This window comes from Sciurus carolinensis, chromosome X (genome assembly GCF_902686445.1).
Source record: "Sciurus carolinensis chromosome X, mSciCar1.2, whole genome shotgun sequence".
Lineage (NCBI taxonomy): Eukaryota > Metazoa > Chordata > Mammalia > Rodentia > Sciuridae > Sciurus > Sciurus carolinensis.
The window spans coordinates 126,737,945-126,754,214 of NC_062232.1; the positions used below are offsets into that span (position 1 = coordinate 126,737,945).

Below are 16,270 nucleotides of genomic sequence, written 5' to 3' on the forward strand. Positions count from 1 at the left end.
GGAAGGCATGCCGCAGTGTCGTCAGAAACGCAAGCACCACAAGGAAGAAGGAGGTCCTAAGGCACAAAGGGAGGCCCGGAGTCTGGTTGGTGTGCAGGTTCCCAGGCCTGAGGAGGAGGGGGCCTGCTCTGCCGGCATCTCCTCCAGTTCCACACATACCCTTAGGGAGGTGCCTTCTCCCGAGCCACTGTATTCTACACAGGTGACTCAGAGTTCCTCCACCCTCTCTGTTGCCGTGGCCCCCACTCCATGCATCCCATTCACCGAAGTCTCCAGCAGCCAAGAAGAGGAGGGTCCATTCCCCTGGAAGAACCTAGAAGACCGTGAGTCCCTGTTGGGAGACCCACTGGATGAGAAGATGGCTGACTTGGTGCAGTTCCTGCTCCTCAAGTATCAAATGAAGGAGCTGACCACCAAGGCAGAAATGCTGAGCAGCGTCTTCAAAAACTACCAGGATGACTTCCCTGTGATCTTCAGAGTAGCCTCTGAGTGCATGCAGCTGGTCTTTGGTGTTGACGTAAAGGAAGTGAAACACTCTGGCCACTCCTATGCCATCGTCAATGCTTTGGGCCTCACCTATGATGGGGTGCTGGGCGATGACCAGAGCATGCCCAAGACGGGCCTCCTGGTAATCATCCTGTGCATCATCTTCATGGTGGGTGACCGTGCTTGTGAGAAAGAAGTCTGGGAAATGCTGAGTGTGATGGGGGTGTATGCTGGGAGGGAACACTTCATCTATGGGGAGCCTAGGAAATTCATCACTGAAGATTTGGTGCAGGAACAGTACCTGGAGTATCGCCAGGTGCCAGGCAGTGATCCTGCTTGCTATGAGTTCCTGTGGGGTCCAAGGGCCCGTGCTGAAACAAGCAAGATGAAAGTCCTGCAGTACTGGGCCCGGGTCCATGGGAGTGACCCTCGGTCCTACCCTTCCCTGTATGAAAAGGCTATGAGAGAAGAGGAAGAGGGGGCCCAAGTGCCAAAAGTAGCCAGGGCCACCAGAAGGGGCAGGGGACGGGCCAGGTCCAGGAGATATGGCAGGGCTACATCCAAAAGCTCCCGCTCCCCCATGTGAGATGAGACCCAGTTTTCACCCTGGCTTGGAAGAGAGAAGTCACCTAAGTAGTGGAGGGGATCTTGCCGTCTAACATTTTGATGCTTCTGTATTTGTGTGACTTGGAAGGTGAACTGCTTCCTATAGAATTTTTCAAATGTTCCTATTAATTGAAAGTATCATTTGCTTCAGAATGGAATGTCTTGAAGACCATACTCATCCATTCATTGCTGTTAACACAGTTTCAGGCTTCACAGTTTTGCTTTTGTTCTATTATTTGGCAACTCATTCTTTCTTTATTTTTTGTGAGCTGAACAAAGATCACATGGGAGTGGAATGGATAATTCCTTGGATGTGTGAACGAAGCCATAAAAAGGAAAGAATAAATGACAGCAAAATGAAAGGTTAATGCTTGCCTTCCCTTATTACCTGTCCTCCCTGTAACATTAAGGGGACTTGGTGTGCACTGGATTTGCTGTGTATTGGAGAATGGAGGAGAAACGATGAGCTAATAAAAAGGCCCTCCACACAGCGTCTCATTGATTCCTGAAACGTTCCTGCACCTCTGCTCTGAAAGCCTGGTGTTAGCATTGGGAATACTCCGACTCTAGGCTTAGCCACACCGGATCCTGTCATTGAATGTTGAGTTGAGCTACAGCAACCATGTCAGGAAGATGGGGGGATGTCCCCAGAGACCTAAAGAACAAGTGAAGGAGGGTGAGGAGAGGGGCTCCAGTGTGGAGCAGCCGAGTGCCAATGTCCTAATCCAATCAAGGAGTTTGGAGTTTGGGGCTTGGGAAAACTACTATGCCTTCTGTGGGACTGGACTTCAGTGACACTGCATGGTGGCCAGGACCAGACTTTAGATGATGTGTCTTAGGGCTGAGAGAATGGAAGACTACTCTGAGTGGTTCCTTTCGATGGTGAATGAAGCCGAGAGCAATGTCCACCTGGGGCAGGTGTGCTGTGCGGTTGAACACGGCGCCAGAGCTTGGTGCTCTGTTACCGTCAACTGCCAGGACCTGCAGAGAGATGAGACCGAATGTCCCAAGAAGTGCGGCCTCGAAGTCCCTGGTCAGGACCTCCTGTGCTTGGCTGGGAGAGCCAGAGCTGACTCCAGTACAATGGTGTGTTATTAGGGTGCCAGTGTAATGTGGGCAATTGTAAGAAAGCACTGGAGGTTGCATGGTGATGAAATGAATGGAAAGAGTGGTTTGGATGGATCAGAATCTGGGAGGGAAGGAGTGAGTCCTTGAATCAAATCCTAGGAGTTTCTTTGTGGTAGAGACTCCTCCCCACCACATTTAGCAATATGTTCTCCTGGAGGAAATCTTTTCTCGATTGCAGTCACGGAGCTTCAGTGTTGGCTGATGGGGTTACTCCACATTGAATTGAGTTGCATAAATTCCCATGTGTCTGCTGACACACAATGCCAACAATGCCCCAGAGTGGTAGAGCTGGGATCAAGGACTGTTAGAAACAACACCTCTCTGCCACTCACTACCGTTCCCTTCCAGGCCAGGTGCTTTCCATACTGGACCCATGTCCCAAGAGTCCTACTGGAGAGGTCTTATCAGCCTCACTGGGCGGATGAAGGCCTGCAGGTGACTGGCTGGGGACTCTGACAGGAAAGCAGGATAGTGATAGGGCTAGGATGAGACCCTTGGTCTGAATTCAAGTGGAGCCCATGATCTCCCCAGGTCTCCTAGGCTGAGGTTGACCTTCTGACTCAACATTAATTACTCAGCACTGCACAAAGTCCATCTGGTGACCAAAGAAGGACCCTAGGGGGGGCCAAAATTCTAAAAGCAGCCCTAGCACAAGCCTGTCTGAACCTCCAGTGGCTCAGGAGGCTGGGGCAGGACTGCATGTTCAATGCCAGCCTCAGCAATTTAGTGAGGCTGTCATCAACTCAGCGAGACCCTGTCTCGAAATAAAAAAAAAAAAAAGGGCTGGGATGTGGCTCATTAGTAAAGCACCCCTGGATTCAATTCCTGGTACCTAAATAAATAAATACATAAATGAAAGCAGTCTCAAAGAGGGTGGCAGTGGGGATCAGACGCAATCTAGGGGTTCTTTCCAGTTGACTCCTTGAGAGCCGATTGCCCATTGTCAGTAGTCTCCCCCATTACAGCACCCTTTCCCTGGATGATCCCCATGTGCCCCAGGTTTCACCTCTGCAAACTGGCCTGCTGCCCAGCCCTTCCCTACTGCCTCCTCTGGAGCCCGTGTCATGTGAGACACAGCATTCCTACTGCCTGCAGAAGTTCCCTGGCTCTCCCACATCTCGCCCTCACTCCTGTCTGACAGCCACAGCTCCTTGCTCAGAACAGTTCTCTGGGGGTGGTGGTCTTAGACCCCAGCCGTCCCTATCAGGGGGTCAACATGTTCTTTGGTTTCCCAGTGTGCTGGGTGTAGACTTTGACTTGGCCAGTTACCTTTAGGCCCTAGGGGTAAAACCCTGAGCGTAGAGGGAGGCCTTTGGAGGCCACTTGGACATTGGCAGTAGGATTTTAATGAGATTCTCCCTGGACGCTTCTCTAGGAAGGGAACACAAACAGATGGGTTTCTTCGGGTGGTCAGTAGCTAACATCCCCCGGAAGTGTAGATCAGGATCAAGCGTCTGCTGAAGCTGAATTCTGAGACCCTGGAATTGTGTTAGGAGCTGAGAAATGTTTCCTCATTAGCCATGCTGGCTGAAAGTTTTCCTGGCCCTGAGATTGAATCCAGAGACTCACTCACGCTAGGTAAACACTGAGCTAGAGCCCTTGACCTTGTTTGCTTTTATTTTGAGACAGGGTCTTGCTGTTACCCAGGCTCGAGCTTGCTGTCCTCCTGCCTCAGCCTCCCGTGACACTGGGACTATGGACATGCACCCCCACGCCCAGCTGCTAGCTCAAATTTTCACAGACACACACAGGGAAAGAAAAATCTCTTCACCATCCTTCAGCTGCCTCTGTGGTACTGGCTTCACAGGAAAATGCTGGCTTTCACTGTGGCTAACGCAGCTGTCCAGGCAGCTGGGTAACAGTGGTCACGTGGAGGGTAGCAGAGGCTCACCAGTTAAGAATTTACCCTGCATCACACGAAAGGGGAAACTCTCAGCCCACTGAGAAGATAGTATCACAGAGGCAAGTGCAGAAATGTCCTGTGGAGTGAAGAAGGGAACCCTCCCTGGCAGCTTTGGCATGATCCTCCTCCATGGGTACTGTAGGATTAAAATCATGTGCCACAGCAGGCACCTAAAGTTTCAAGGCAAATCTGGTCTTCTCAGAAACTGCTCCACGACAAGAGTGTGGCTGTGACCAAAGGGCAGCATTTGCTATTTGCTCCTGGTGGAGCACCTGCTCTCTAACAGATCTGGGAGAGTTCAGGTTCCCAGCCACATCTTCTCTCCTTCCTTGGCACAGGGCAACACTCCTGTCCACCTGCCTGTACTTAGGAAGAACATGTGACATTTCCTTGCCACTGAAACAAGAGTGACAGCGTCATTGGTCACATCCTGGCATTTGAGAGCCAGTATGCATTTCCATGCTTTCTCCTTCCTTTCAATAACAAACCATAAGATGGAAGCAGTCTGGATTCCCTGGGTCACCTGAGAGCCTCCGGAGAGCCCCTGCCAAACCACATGGGAATTCATGTGCACAGCCGGTGACGCACGCCTGTAATCCCAGTGACTCGGGAGGCTGTGGCAGGAGGATCACAGGTTCAAACCTAGCCTCAGCAATTTAGTGAGGCCCTAAGCAACTCAGTGAGATGCTGTCTCTAATAAAATATAAAAACAAGGCTGGGGATGTGGTTCAGTGGTTCCTGGGTTCAGGTCCTAGTACCAAAAAAAAAAAAAAAAAAAAAAACAAATCCTCATGTACACAAAATATCAAGTTCTGGGTTTTGTCTGTCATATCAGCTACAGTGTACTTTAGCTAATACACAGCTGTTCACAAAGCTGAGTACCCTCTGGGTAGAGAAGGGCATGTCCCTGTGAGAGGACAGCCTGGGCAGGTCAAGGGCACGGCAGCTCTCAGGGAGTTCAAAGGACAGCACCAGGGGTCACGCAGCATCCCACCTGAGGCCTGGGGGCTGTAGGAACACTGTAGAGAATCCCAGTCTCTCTCTCAAAAGGGCTTGTTCATGCTGAGGCCCAGAGACTGGCCAAGTGGTCCTTGAAGGTTGAGAGCTGAACCTGTGGTTCCGAGTGGTGAGTGGAGTGGAGGGAGGCTGGCCTTCTCTTAATGCTGTTCCTTGAGGAGACAGCAGCCAGCACTGTGAACAATTCCTCTTCAGGAGCAAGAGGAGCCTGGTGTCTTACACTGCTAATCCCAGCAGACATTCTCTGACTTGCGACAGGAGGTGCCTAGCTCAGGGTCCTACAGAAGCCACAGGACACCAGGGTATCTCAATCAAATCAAATAAGCACTGGTTCTTTGCCAAAGGGCACAGGTTTGGGTTCCCCAGTCCTGTTCTTCACTACCACCTCCTCCCACCCAAGGGCCCAATCCCTTTATAAGTCCTCAGCCACATTCTTAAGCTAGTGCTAGTATTCAGATGGTGAATGTCCCCCCAAAGGTACATGTGTGGAAGGCTCAGTCCCCAGTGTGGCACTACCGGGAGATCCTTAGGCCACTAAAGCACGGCCCTCCAGGGGACTGTGGGACCCTGGCCTGACATCCTCTCGTTCAGCTTCCAGGCTGGAGACGTCAACATTTTGCTCCAATGTATGCTCCTGGCATGACGTGCCACCGTCAACATAGGCCTAGAGACATGGGGCCCAGGGGCTGCCACCTGTAGAACCAGGGGCCAAGCAAGGGCTTTCTCCTTGTAGACTAACTGCCTCTGGCCTTTCATGGTAATGACATGATGACAATCACAGGCTGTAAAGGGCACAACAAAATATCAGCCCTGGTCACAAGAATTTGCCTAAGAAAAGAAGACGCTGGCAGGTTAATGAAGGTCAATGGCAGTTTAACTGAAAACTCCAGAAGCCTTCTTCATTGACATGACCAGCAACCTCCACTTTTATCTCATAGACTCTAAGTGCTGACATGTGAAACCGAGTCTTTGAATGAATGCTTTGTAAACTTGTTTGGAAGCAGCTTCCCCATGGAGGCTGACTCCAGACACAGGGACGTGAGGAAGGATTAGAGCCCGTGGAAAGGAAGGCCTGGGTAGCATTTCTCTCAAGCCCCCTTTGCGCTCCCCTTATAAACCTTTGCTTATAAACCTTCATTGATCCCAAAGGGGGTCACTTATTGGGGTGAGGCCCCAAGTTCCTCTCAGCCCGGAGTGGATCGCTTCTGCTGTAAAACCCCGCCCCTCCCACCCCCACCCCCACCCCCACCCCCGTTTGGAGACTGTAAGGACAAACTTTCTCCTCCAGCTAGAGGACACGATCTCCAAAACCGCTCTGTGTCCTCATCTGTCACGGCGGGCGGGGGGCGGTGTGTGACTTTTTCGGCGTTTTCGACTCCTACCCACACACTCAGACTGGTGTAATTTTCAAAAACCCATTGGCAGGTGCCATTTGGGATTATTTGGCATGTCTAGCAACTTTCCTGAGGAACTCCATCAACCAGGACTCAAGACTGCGACATTTTGGACAAGGAGTGGTGTAGTGGAAACTAAGGGCAGTCCTGTTGTCGTCCGCGGAGGGATGAGGCTTGGCAGCAAGCGGAGCTCAAGAGGAGCCTCCCAAGCTCAGCTGAAGACACTGCCATTCAACCACACGAGACGGGGAAGGAACATGATCCTTGGACGCTAGAGGCGCTCCCGCAGTGCTTGGCACCGCTCTCCTCCTACTCTGGGGACAACCTGACCGAGTGGCAATGAAACAAGCTCCTTATTTGGGCCCATCTGCAAAGACCCTAGCAACCCACAGGGGCAGTTGGGAGATACCAAGCAGGAAGGAGACGGGGGCGGGGGGAGGGGAGGAAAGCAGGGGGTTACCAACCAAAGGCTGGGCCACCCTGCCTTGGAGGTACAGTCACCCAGCGGCCCACATGACCAGGGCCATCTCGGTAATACCCAGCCTCGCACTAACTGGGGCCTGGCCTTTGAATAATCAGAGAGGCAGCAACAGGCCTCCCCCGTCTCTGCAAGTGGGAGGACCCATGGGGGTCTTGGCTCTCATCTCATCCAGGGAGAGCCTGGCCTGTGACCCAGTGTGCCTGTCAGCAGAAGGGACGCTTCTCTGGGAATGTGAACCATGCCTCTGCACACTTTGAGCAAAGGGAAGCTGGGGCCCTGCTGCCCCTCCCCTCCTCCACCCTGGGCCAGGACTCCCCCCTAGCCTGGCTGGGAGTCAGCTCTGTGACATCGCGTGACAAATAAAGAGGGCGGTGATGTCAGCACTTGGTTGCCCTGCTACGGAGGCTCTAGAAGTTTGCGGACAGTATTTATAGAGCCTCTCCTCGGGACCCAAGGCATTTTAGACTCGCTCGCTAGGACAGCTATAACAGTCTTGGGTAGGAAATGCTCCTGATAGTGTAGCGCCATGGCCAGCGAGTGTAATGAAGAGCACCCTGAAGTCCAGGTGGCCCCGTCGGTCAGCAAAGAACCAGTGAGCAAGCCCCCATCTCTTCCTTCACCCGACCCCAAGGTGGATTCAGAGCAGGTTTCGGACGGGCCTGATGACCGAGCCCTGGGCCAGGATCCTGGCTCCCAAGAGAGCCTGCCACCAGAAGAACCAAACCAGAGTGTGACCAGCGAGGAAGGCCACGAGAACCTTCTTGGGCTCTCCTTCCCCAGAAAGCTTTGGGTGATCGTAGAGAGCGATGCCTTCAGGTCTGTGCATTGGAGTGGGGAAGGAGACACCGTGGTCATCGAGGCGGACCTTTTCCAGAGTGAAGTCCTTGGCCGGAGGGGCGCTGAGAGGATTTTTGAGACGGACAGCTTGAAGAGTTTCATTCGCCAGCTGAACCTCTACGGATTCAGCAAGATCCGCCCAAAGGACACTGGGGTTCACTCTCGGGTGAACAAAAGAACGATGGTAAAGTACAAAGTATTCCTGTTACCCACTTTCTCTGTTACTTGAACACCTCTGTAGCACCCCCAGATGAATCCTGCTGCAAGGGCTCATTTCTCTTCTGTTTGGATTTTTCGTGGTGCTGGGGAGCGATCCCAGGGCCTTGTGCATGCGAGGCAAGCACTCTCCCCACTGAGCTCTATCCCCAGCCCGCAAGGGCTCGTTTGTAAGGAACACTTGTCTAGTGTGAGAGAGCACTTATGGAAAGATGAACGTTCAGCTTTTCACAGTAAGTGACAACTCTTTAGACATAATCTGCAGGCCAGGAAAAAAGGCCTGAGAGGTCAGTTGATGTCATAGGTGTGTTTTACCCGTTGACCTATGAATTTTCTTTAGTGACGTCACCCACTAGGGTGCAACCTCACTGGCCAGCAACTTGAAAATGATTTCCTCCATTACACTCCAAGTCCATCAGGATTCTGTGCAGGGCCGGGAGGAGCAAGGCACCTTTTACCGCAGAGAGGCTGAAATATTTCCTTTTGTTTCAGATCTACCGCAACTCCAACTTCCAGAAAGACAAGCCGGGCCTCCTGGAGAACATCTGCAAAAAAGGACAACGGAGAAACTCTGCTCGGCGAGCAACCTGCGCGCCAAAGCCTCCGAAGAACCCGGCTGGGCAAGAGACTGGCGCGTCCTCTCCGAAGAGAAAGAAGCTGGTGGCCACCAGACACTCCCCACGATTCCACCGATTCCACCGTGAGGTCGGGGCAGAGGAGGCGCTGCCCCAGAGGGAAGCCCCCGACGACCAGGGCCCCAGAGGCACGCAGTCCTTCATGCTCTCTGGGGTGTGGGCTATGGGCAATGCCTCCGATCTTCCCCCGGAAAACCAGGCCCCTCAGGAGCCCAGGGGCCCAAGTGGGGAGGGCACCTCTGGGAATGACACATCTGTGCCCCAGGCTACTGCCGGAATGGAAGGCGAAGGGGAAGTACCCGGCAGCCCCCCAGGTTTCCCCGATTACTGTTCCGTCATGTCTCTGTACAACACTTGTTACTCCATCCTGCTGGCCGCCCTCTCGGCCATGTCCCCAAGGGAACCCTTTGACGGAGGCGAGGAGGATGACAATGAGGAGGAGGAGGACGTGCAGGAGGGCTCCTCAGATTACAAGTGTGCACTGTGTGAGCAGTTCAAAGACAATTCACGTCTGTGAACTCAGCCCACGCACAGAAGACGAAGGTCAGCATTTTCTAATGTTGAACCTACTTTTGGTCTTGATAAAGAAAATGAAACTCTGAAGGGGTAAATAAATGATCTAAACCAGAGTCCCGAGAACTGTTCTTTGTAACCACCTGTGTGTGCCAGTCCTGCACGACGCGCTTCGGCGCCCCAATCCCTTTCCTTTTGAAGCAGCAGCACTTCCACACCCCCAGCAGAGGACCTGGCAGGGCAATGTTGAGTGCGAGCTCGGGAAGATCTGGTCCGTGAAACTTGCCTGCTGGTCAGCAGACGGAAGCGCCCGGCTCCTGACCTGGGGAATCGCCTCACACTACTCGGTATCTCCACACAGGAGATTCCTTCCTCACGGGGTCCCCCACCCCAGAGTTGCCAGGAAGTTTCCGATCTGCAGCTGAGCTTACCCAGTCCAACACACAGTGGGCCTGCAAAGTGGCCCACCTAAAATCAGGCCTCCCATCTGCTAGGGGATGGATGCTACTACAGCCTGCCTCACAAAGACACAGGCCACTCCAGTCTCCACCAGGGTTGGGGGGCCCTGGTCCCCAGAGACATCCACCACTAGAAACCATGCTGTGAAGTCAACACAAAAGACCGCCATGCAATAAACAAACCTGTCTCTTCGAAAGTCAGTATCACTCATCACAGCCGTACTGAGGACCCTCTGGTTGGATCCGATGTAGCTGCATGACACCCAGGCTGAGCCCAGGGACACTGTTCTCACAGAGTGAGAATGACAAGAAGGAACAGACAGCTGCCCCAAGTCGGATGTTCTCGTCATGTGGGATGCCCTGGGCCACTAACAGCTGGTCCCTCTCCAGCAGTATTCAGTGGCGGGTCCCAGAGTTCCCGTCATGCTCCCACGTGCCCTTCATACACTCCAGAGTTCTGACTCCAATAAAGGGCAGGGAAAACCCACAAGGGTGCCCCAAGCACTACCTAGTTACCATCTGCATGTTTATTTGTACATTCTAGAAAGCAATGGGACCAGGATAAGAATTAGGCAATGCCAAGACCTTTCCGGGTGGCCTTGCCTTCCCGCTAAAGGTCAAGGTACCAGAGACCTTCTCAAGGACTTTCCCTGCACAAGGAAAGCCCGCCTCCCTCGTTCCCTTCTCATGACCATAGCAATCTGCGTCCTTGAGCAGCGCTGACAGCTGTGGCAATTCAGACTTAACCCGGCCTGTATGGGTCTGTGTCATGATTTATTTTTATGTTGGTTTCTCAACAACTTTCCTCTCCGGCCCACGATGGTCACACCTCATGCTCCACAGGGATCAGATGCTCTGGGATGTCCACCTCAAACATGTCCTTCCCCGCTTTCTGAGGGACAGGCTCCAGTAACCACCTAGGGTTTGAAATCACTGTCAAGTACTTCTGCTGCAGGTTGCTGAGTACGGCTTGATTTTCCAGTTCCACAACCTCTTCGGGAGCTAAGTTTCCGGGCACTGTGACGTTTCCCCCGATGTCCACGAGCCCTGTGTCCAAAGAGACAAACACACAAGATGGCTTTCCCTTCCACAGCCCAAGGCCTGCAGTGTGACAGCAGGGTGAGTCAAAGTCACACTGCTGGAGCCCAAGATATCACCAACAAGACAGGAGGCAAGTTGAGTATTTCTCACTCGACACCGGGGACACGCCACACTCTCTTCACAGAATGCTGGGTAAGATGAAGAGGAGAGAGCCTTGTCCTCACTGAGGATGCTCAAGTGATGGGCGGGCCCCAACAAGGCTGCTGATGGTGGCAGTTCCTTATTGGAAAGGCACAGCTGCTGCTGGGAAACCACCGCCAACAGGACGCCTAAACAGGTCACCAGGTGGCAGGTGCCCATGCGGGACCTTGACAACCGAGAGGTTGGGCACGTGCCCAGGGAACATCACGGGTGTGGCAGGCACGTGAAGCCTGTCAGTTGGCCTGACTCTAGAGGCCACTCAACTGGAACAGCATGCCATTCTGCTCCTCTGGACTTGGTGGCATGCACATAGGTGGCCACCTGTCACAGACAGACACCTCTCAGATCACCAATAGCAACTGCAGCCCAGAGGGCAGGGAAAGATTAGCCAGGTTGTGTGGAACCCCGGCCTGCAGACCCCGGCCCCGTGCCCCTCGCACAGCCGTGCCGCTCGGGCTAACCGCAGCAAACACGCCCGCCAGCTCACGGAAAGCACAACAGAAGCCATGAACCTCGGAGCACCGTCCCGGGGCAACTCCGGGAGCTCTCTGCGCCGGGTCGACACTCCCCACTTACCAGCTATCACTCCTCGGCCAAACTTTTCCCCTTCCCAGAGCAAGGCCTGGATCTGCCCAGGGCTCATCCGCAGCCTCTCCTCCAGCAGCTGCCTCCAGGACCCTTCTTCCCAATCCCTGTGAGCGATGTGGATGGCGATGGTGCAGTTCTGGTGGCTCTTCAGCAGGGACGCCACCCGCGTTTCCAGGGTCTTCACTCCATTCAAGACAAAACCGGCAAAAGGCTGCCGGAAGGAGAGGCAGGCAAACTTCATCTGCTTCCCTGTGGGCTCACAGGCAGCCAGTCGGTCCTTCTCACAGTGCCTCGCAGGGGTCCTGAAACCCCACTGACCTCGAGGGTTCGCTGCTTCTGCCTGTCAGCAGTCCCTGTCGCCCTGCTCCACCATGGACTCAAGGCAAGGAGCCTAGGTTTGGACGACTCGGGTCTAGCCAGAGGAGTCTTTGGCGAGCACGTGAAGTAGGATGTGGACAGCTAGAGAAAGGCAGAGGCAGGGCAGTGTGTGGTCAGGGCTGTGACCGGGGTCCCTAGGTTCTAGGTGAAAACAGAGGAAGGAGGACCTCCTTGGCCTAGTTGGGGCTTTATCCCTGGGTGGGCTGCCTTTAGCACAGAGGAACAGTCCTGGCTCTGCTTCTTCTCCCGCCTGCCCTCATGGCCCCAGCCACCTCCTCAGCAACCCGGCCCCGCCACCCCAAGCACTGCACTCCCTGACCTGTCTGGCTCCAACCACCACAGGGTTGCCGAGCACAATCCCTGGGTGTGCAACATTTATCAGGTCCTATCTCAGGACTCCCTGTGATGTGAAGTGGGCCCTTCAGTGCCTCCTCCGGATCCATCTGGGTACCACACTCAAGCCCCACGCCCCTTCCCACCTGAGCCAAGACAAAGGAACCCTAACAATAAGAACGGTGGCCCAGTGTGCATGCACCTTCCCTGTGCCTGGCCCTGTGATGCTCACAATCTTCAGAAGACTGAATTTAATTCTCAAATGACTGCACAGGGCCAGTGGCACTTGCTAGGTCCCTTCGATGGCTGAGAGGAGGAGAAGCAGCATGAAGAAGCAACCGTCCATGGTGGCACAGGCTGACCTCAGACAACCCCTGCCGAGGTCCTCGCCTTCTTTGCATGTCCCTTGGGAGAAGAATGCTCCCACAGAAAGCCTCTGCTGTGCAGTGTGAAGAGCACAGGGCCCCATCAGGACAGCCGCCAGGGAGGCCTTGATGCCAGACCCTCAGCCCACTCTTAGCAGGTCATGCAGCCTCGGTTTCCTTGGGGCTGTGATGGCAGGCCAGGTGCCGGGAGCATTCAGACATTCCCTGGCACCTAGCAGGAGAGTCCCAGATGGTGTCCACTCTCGGCAGAGTCAGGAGCATCACGCCTGGGGTCCCTTCCTCTGGCAACTCTGACCTTCAGCCAACCCCTGCACTCTGCCTAGGGCCTCCTGCCTGTACCTTCTTTAAGCACACACATTTCGCCCCACTATCTCCTGTGGTTTTAAGGAAATAGACCTACCCACAGAAGACAAGGCCCATCAGGACAAGAGCAGCCTGGCACTCACCCCTTCACCAACCCACAGCCCTCCCCATGTGTGCCAGATCTTCTGCCTTCCTCCTGCATCCGGGGGTGGGCTACCCCTACCAAGCCAGCCCTTCTCTGGCTCACTCCAGGACCTGGGCCCCCCATCTGCTCTCCTTCAGGAATACTGCTTCCCCCTCACACCAGAAGGTGGCTCTGCATTCACAGGACTGTGCCTGCGCAAGTGTCATCACCTGAAGAAGGATGTTCCTGTGAGGCCACCCGTGCCTCCAGCTTCCGCCTCCCTCCTCTACACCTCTGCACAGCAGAGACCTCAGCAGAGCTCTCCACGCCCTCCACCTCTCCCTTTTCTCCCAACTCACGCCCTCACCACACGACACCTCCCCTGGGATATCTGGTCCCATGGGCGCTGAAGACGGGCTTGGCCAGTTTGGTCTTCATCGCATGTAACTTTCAGCAGCTCAGGTCTGGCTGACCATCCTCTTCCCAACTCCTTCCCAGGCTTCCATGTTGCTCGCTGGCCTCTCTGCTACTTGTCCCATCAGCCACACCTTCTTAGTCTCAGCCTTACATGGTCAGACCAACAGACCGAGGACCCGACCCCTGCACACCAAATCCACCACCCTTCACCATCTGTAGGAGGGGTCACCACCTACACCATATTCCTGCCCCAAACCTAGCAGCTCTCCCTCATCCACCACCTATGTCACATGGCAACATCTCCAAAGCCTATCCCCAATCTCCTGTCCTGCCAGTCTCCATGGCCACCATCCCAGTCCAATCTCCTACCACCTCCTCCCTCCTCAAGCAGTATCCCTGGTCACTCCCGGGACCCAGCATGTGCGCACTGCTCTGCAGCATTCAATCGGCAGTCAGAGTGACCCCGATTCAGGGGCCATGGCACTCCTCTGCTGAAACCTCCCAAGGGTTCCTGCCCAACCAGGGCAGAATGGACATTTCTCACCAGGGCCCGCAAGGTCCCTCCTGATCTGGCTCCCTGCCCCTGCCATCAGCTCTCCTTTGTCCCTTATCCACCTCCCTGCTGCTGCACAGGCCCGCCTTCCATCCCATCCCACAAACAGTTCCTACCTCAGGGCCTTCGTTGGGTACTCAGGGTTTCCCTGGGTCCCCTTAAAATTCCTAAGTTGTAGGGCTTTACCCCCTGCACCTCACACAGCAACCATAAATATAAAGACAGAAGTTGTACAAAGGCAATTCAGTAAACTTGAACTGACTAGAGTGGCCCACATCCAGTATGACTCGTGTCCTTACCAAAATGGGGGATTTAGAGTTGTGCATACACAGAGGGGAAACACCATGAGCAGGTGAAGGCAGAGATGGGGGTGATGCTTCCTGAAGTCAAGCAACACCAAAGATTGCCAACGGACAGCCAGATCCTGGGAGAGGGACAGAGCAGATTCTCCAACAGCCCAAAGAAGATACAGAGCCCCCTTCCCCGCCACACACACCTTGCTTTCGCATTCCAGCCTCCAGAAATGTGAGGGTATACATTCCTGTTCCTTAAATCACCCAATTTATGGCACTTTGTTTTGGCCATCTTGGCAAAACAATAGGCAGGTATGAGGTGTTCCCCCCCCACACACATCTCCACAAGTGTGGGCCTGAAATTTCCATTGAATAGCACTTCCAGCCATTCTTCCTCTCGCTTGATCTGCCTCATTATTTGTCTTCTGTACGGCATCCCACTCTTCGCAGTCCCATAATTTACCCAATCATGCATTGTTCCACTCAAGACCAGCTACAAACTGTTTCTCATTTTCTGCCACTAGAACTGATATTCCTTGTCATAAACTCGTTGGCATGCACACAGAGATGCCGAAACATGCCAGCCAGTGGCCTTCCACAAAGACTCACCCATCCAAAGGTGCCGCTGTCCCACACACAGCCCACAGCATCGTCATCCTGCTGTTGGGTGACCAAGGATAACCCATCCTTATGACTTAGGAAGAAGGCAGAATGTCTCTCCTCAAGCCACGTCATTTCTCTGTCCTCTACTGTGACCAGAGTGCACATCTGCCTACTTTTCACCACTCAACTTCTGAGCCGACCCCTTCCTCGCTGGACACGACAAAACCAGACAGTGAAATATGACACACGTGGGTGGATTGACAGTGAAATATGACCCGTGCGGGTGGATTCCCTAGTGGGAACTGAAGCAACTGTGAAGGCAGGCAGGGGTGGAGCCCCTGCTGCCTTGTGCTGCAGAGGGTACCTGCCTGGAGCTTGAGGAGGAAGCCCAATTCTGCTTGTCTCAGCTTCTTCACCTGCACAAGGACAAGGAGATAAGGACAGGAGGAAGATAAGATAGCAATGCTGGCTAGTGGCACAGGAGGCCTTCTACTCAGTGAGCACCAAGGACCAGGACCCTCTGGGAGGGCTAGTTTCGTGGGGAACACATATGTGCGCTTCACAAGAGCTTGGGTCTGCTACTCATGACGGGGGCTCATCCCCATCAGGGTCTAGGATCACATGATGCATCAGTTAGGTGTGTGGGAGTCAGTTCGGGACCGGAGCCCTGTTCTTAAGCCAGGACACAGGGTCCAAGGGCAGAAAACGGGCACCTCCCCTCACATGGTCTCTGGGCAAAGGTTTGGGGGCCCCCGAATCGCATCGTCCTCCATTTAATTCTGGGCAGACCACACTGGGCCCAGCGCCCAAGGGCACAGAGCTGCACACCTCATCGCCTGGGGTCTAGGGAGATCACGGGGCAAGGTAAGGTGGGGCCGGCACGAGAGGAGCAGCACACTGGCTGTCTGCACGCAGAAGCGCGTCACCAACACATGCTTGGCGGAAGACAGGGTGCGAAGCCTGTCAGAGTAGGGGCCGACCAGGGAGCCACTGCACGGGTTTTGACTCGCACTTCCAGGAAACCCTAGTCCAGAGGCACCTGACGCGGAGCACACAGGTTTGAACCTGCCTCCCTTAGGTCGCGGGCGGTCTCACGACTCAGGACTCACTGACACTCGTCCAACTCTGGCTTATGACCACAGGACCAGACGGGCCTCCGCCTCCCCGCGGCCCGGGAGAGGCCACCAGCCCTGGGTAGGGCTCCCGCCGCCGGTTGAGGAGGTGACGGAGGAGGGCCCGGCTTTGCGGTCGGCGCCGCGCGGCTGCTGCTGCTGTTGTCCCTGGGACACCGCTGGCCCGGACAGGGGCTCGCCCGCCTGAACCCCGGCGCCTTAGCCCAGCCCCCGACGTCCTTTCTAGGAGGAGCACACGCAGGC

The 16,270-nt window shown here is 54.5% G+C and overlaps 3 protein-coding genes across 9 annotated transcripts; 2 read left to right on the forward strand and 1 right to left on the reverse strand.

The window, feature by feature from the left end:
• The first annotated feature begins 7 nt into the window (after positions 1 to 7).
• On the forward strand, positions 8 to 1,072 carry LOC124971689 (melanoma-associated antigen 4-like). The gene has a single exon (XM_047535341.1). The coding sequence runs from the start codon at positions 8 to 10 to the stop codon at positions 1,070 to 1,072; it is 1,065 nt and encodes a 354-aa protein (XP_047391297.1).
• Positions 1,073 to 7,270: 6,198 nt separating this feature from the next.
• LOC124972465 (heat shock transcription factor, X-linked member 3-like) lies at positions 7,271 to 9,325 on the forward strand. The gene is made up of 2 exons (XM_047536888.1): positions 7,271 to 8,036; positions 8,561 to 9,325. Exons 1-2 carry the CDS (start codon positions 7,542 to 7,544, stop codon positions 9,218 to 9,220), a joined length of 1,155 nt encoding a protein of 384 aa, XP_047392844.1. The 5' UTR covers positions 7,271 to 7,541; the 3' UTR covers positions 9,221 to 9,325.
• Positions 9,326 to 10,196: 871 nt separating this feature from the next.
• On the reverse strand, positions 10,197 to 16,270 carry Eola2 (endothelium and lymphocyte associated ASCH domain 2). 7 transcript variants are annotated; one of them, XM_047535054.1, is made up of 4 exons: positions 16,004 to 16,270; positions 15,259 to 15,310; positions 11,493 to 11,963; positions 10,197 to 10,721 (listed from the first exon to the last, which is right to left on the reverse strand). In XM_047535054.1, exons 3-4 carry the CDS (start codon positions 11,743 to 11,745, stop codon positions 10,498 to 10,500), a joined length of 477 nt encoding a protein of 158 aa, XP_047391010.1. In that variant the 5' UTR covers positions 11,746 to 11,963; positions 15,259 to 15,310; positions 16,004 to 16,270; the 3' UTR covers positions 10,197 to 10,497. The 7 variants fall into 7 exon arrangements, with proteins under 7 accessions (XP_047391010.1, XP_047391009.1, XP_047391012.1 ...); XM_047535053.1 differs by having other exon boundaries at positions 15,934 to 16,270; XM_047535056.1 differs by lacking the exon at positions 16,004 to 16,270 and adding an exon at positions 15,723 to 15,927.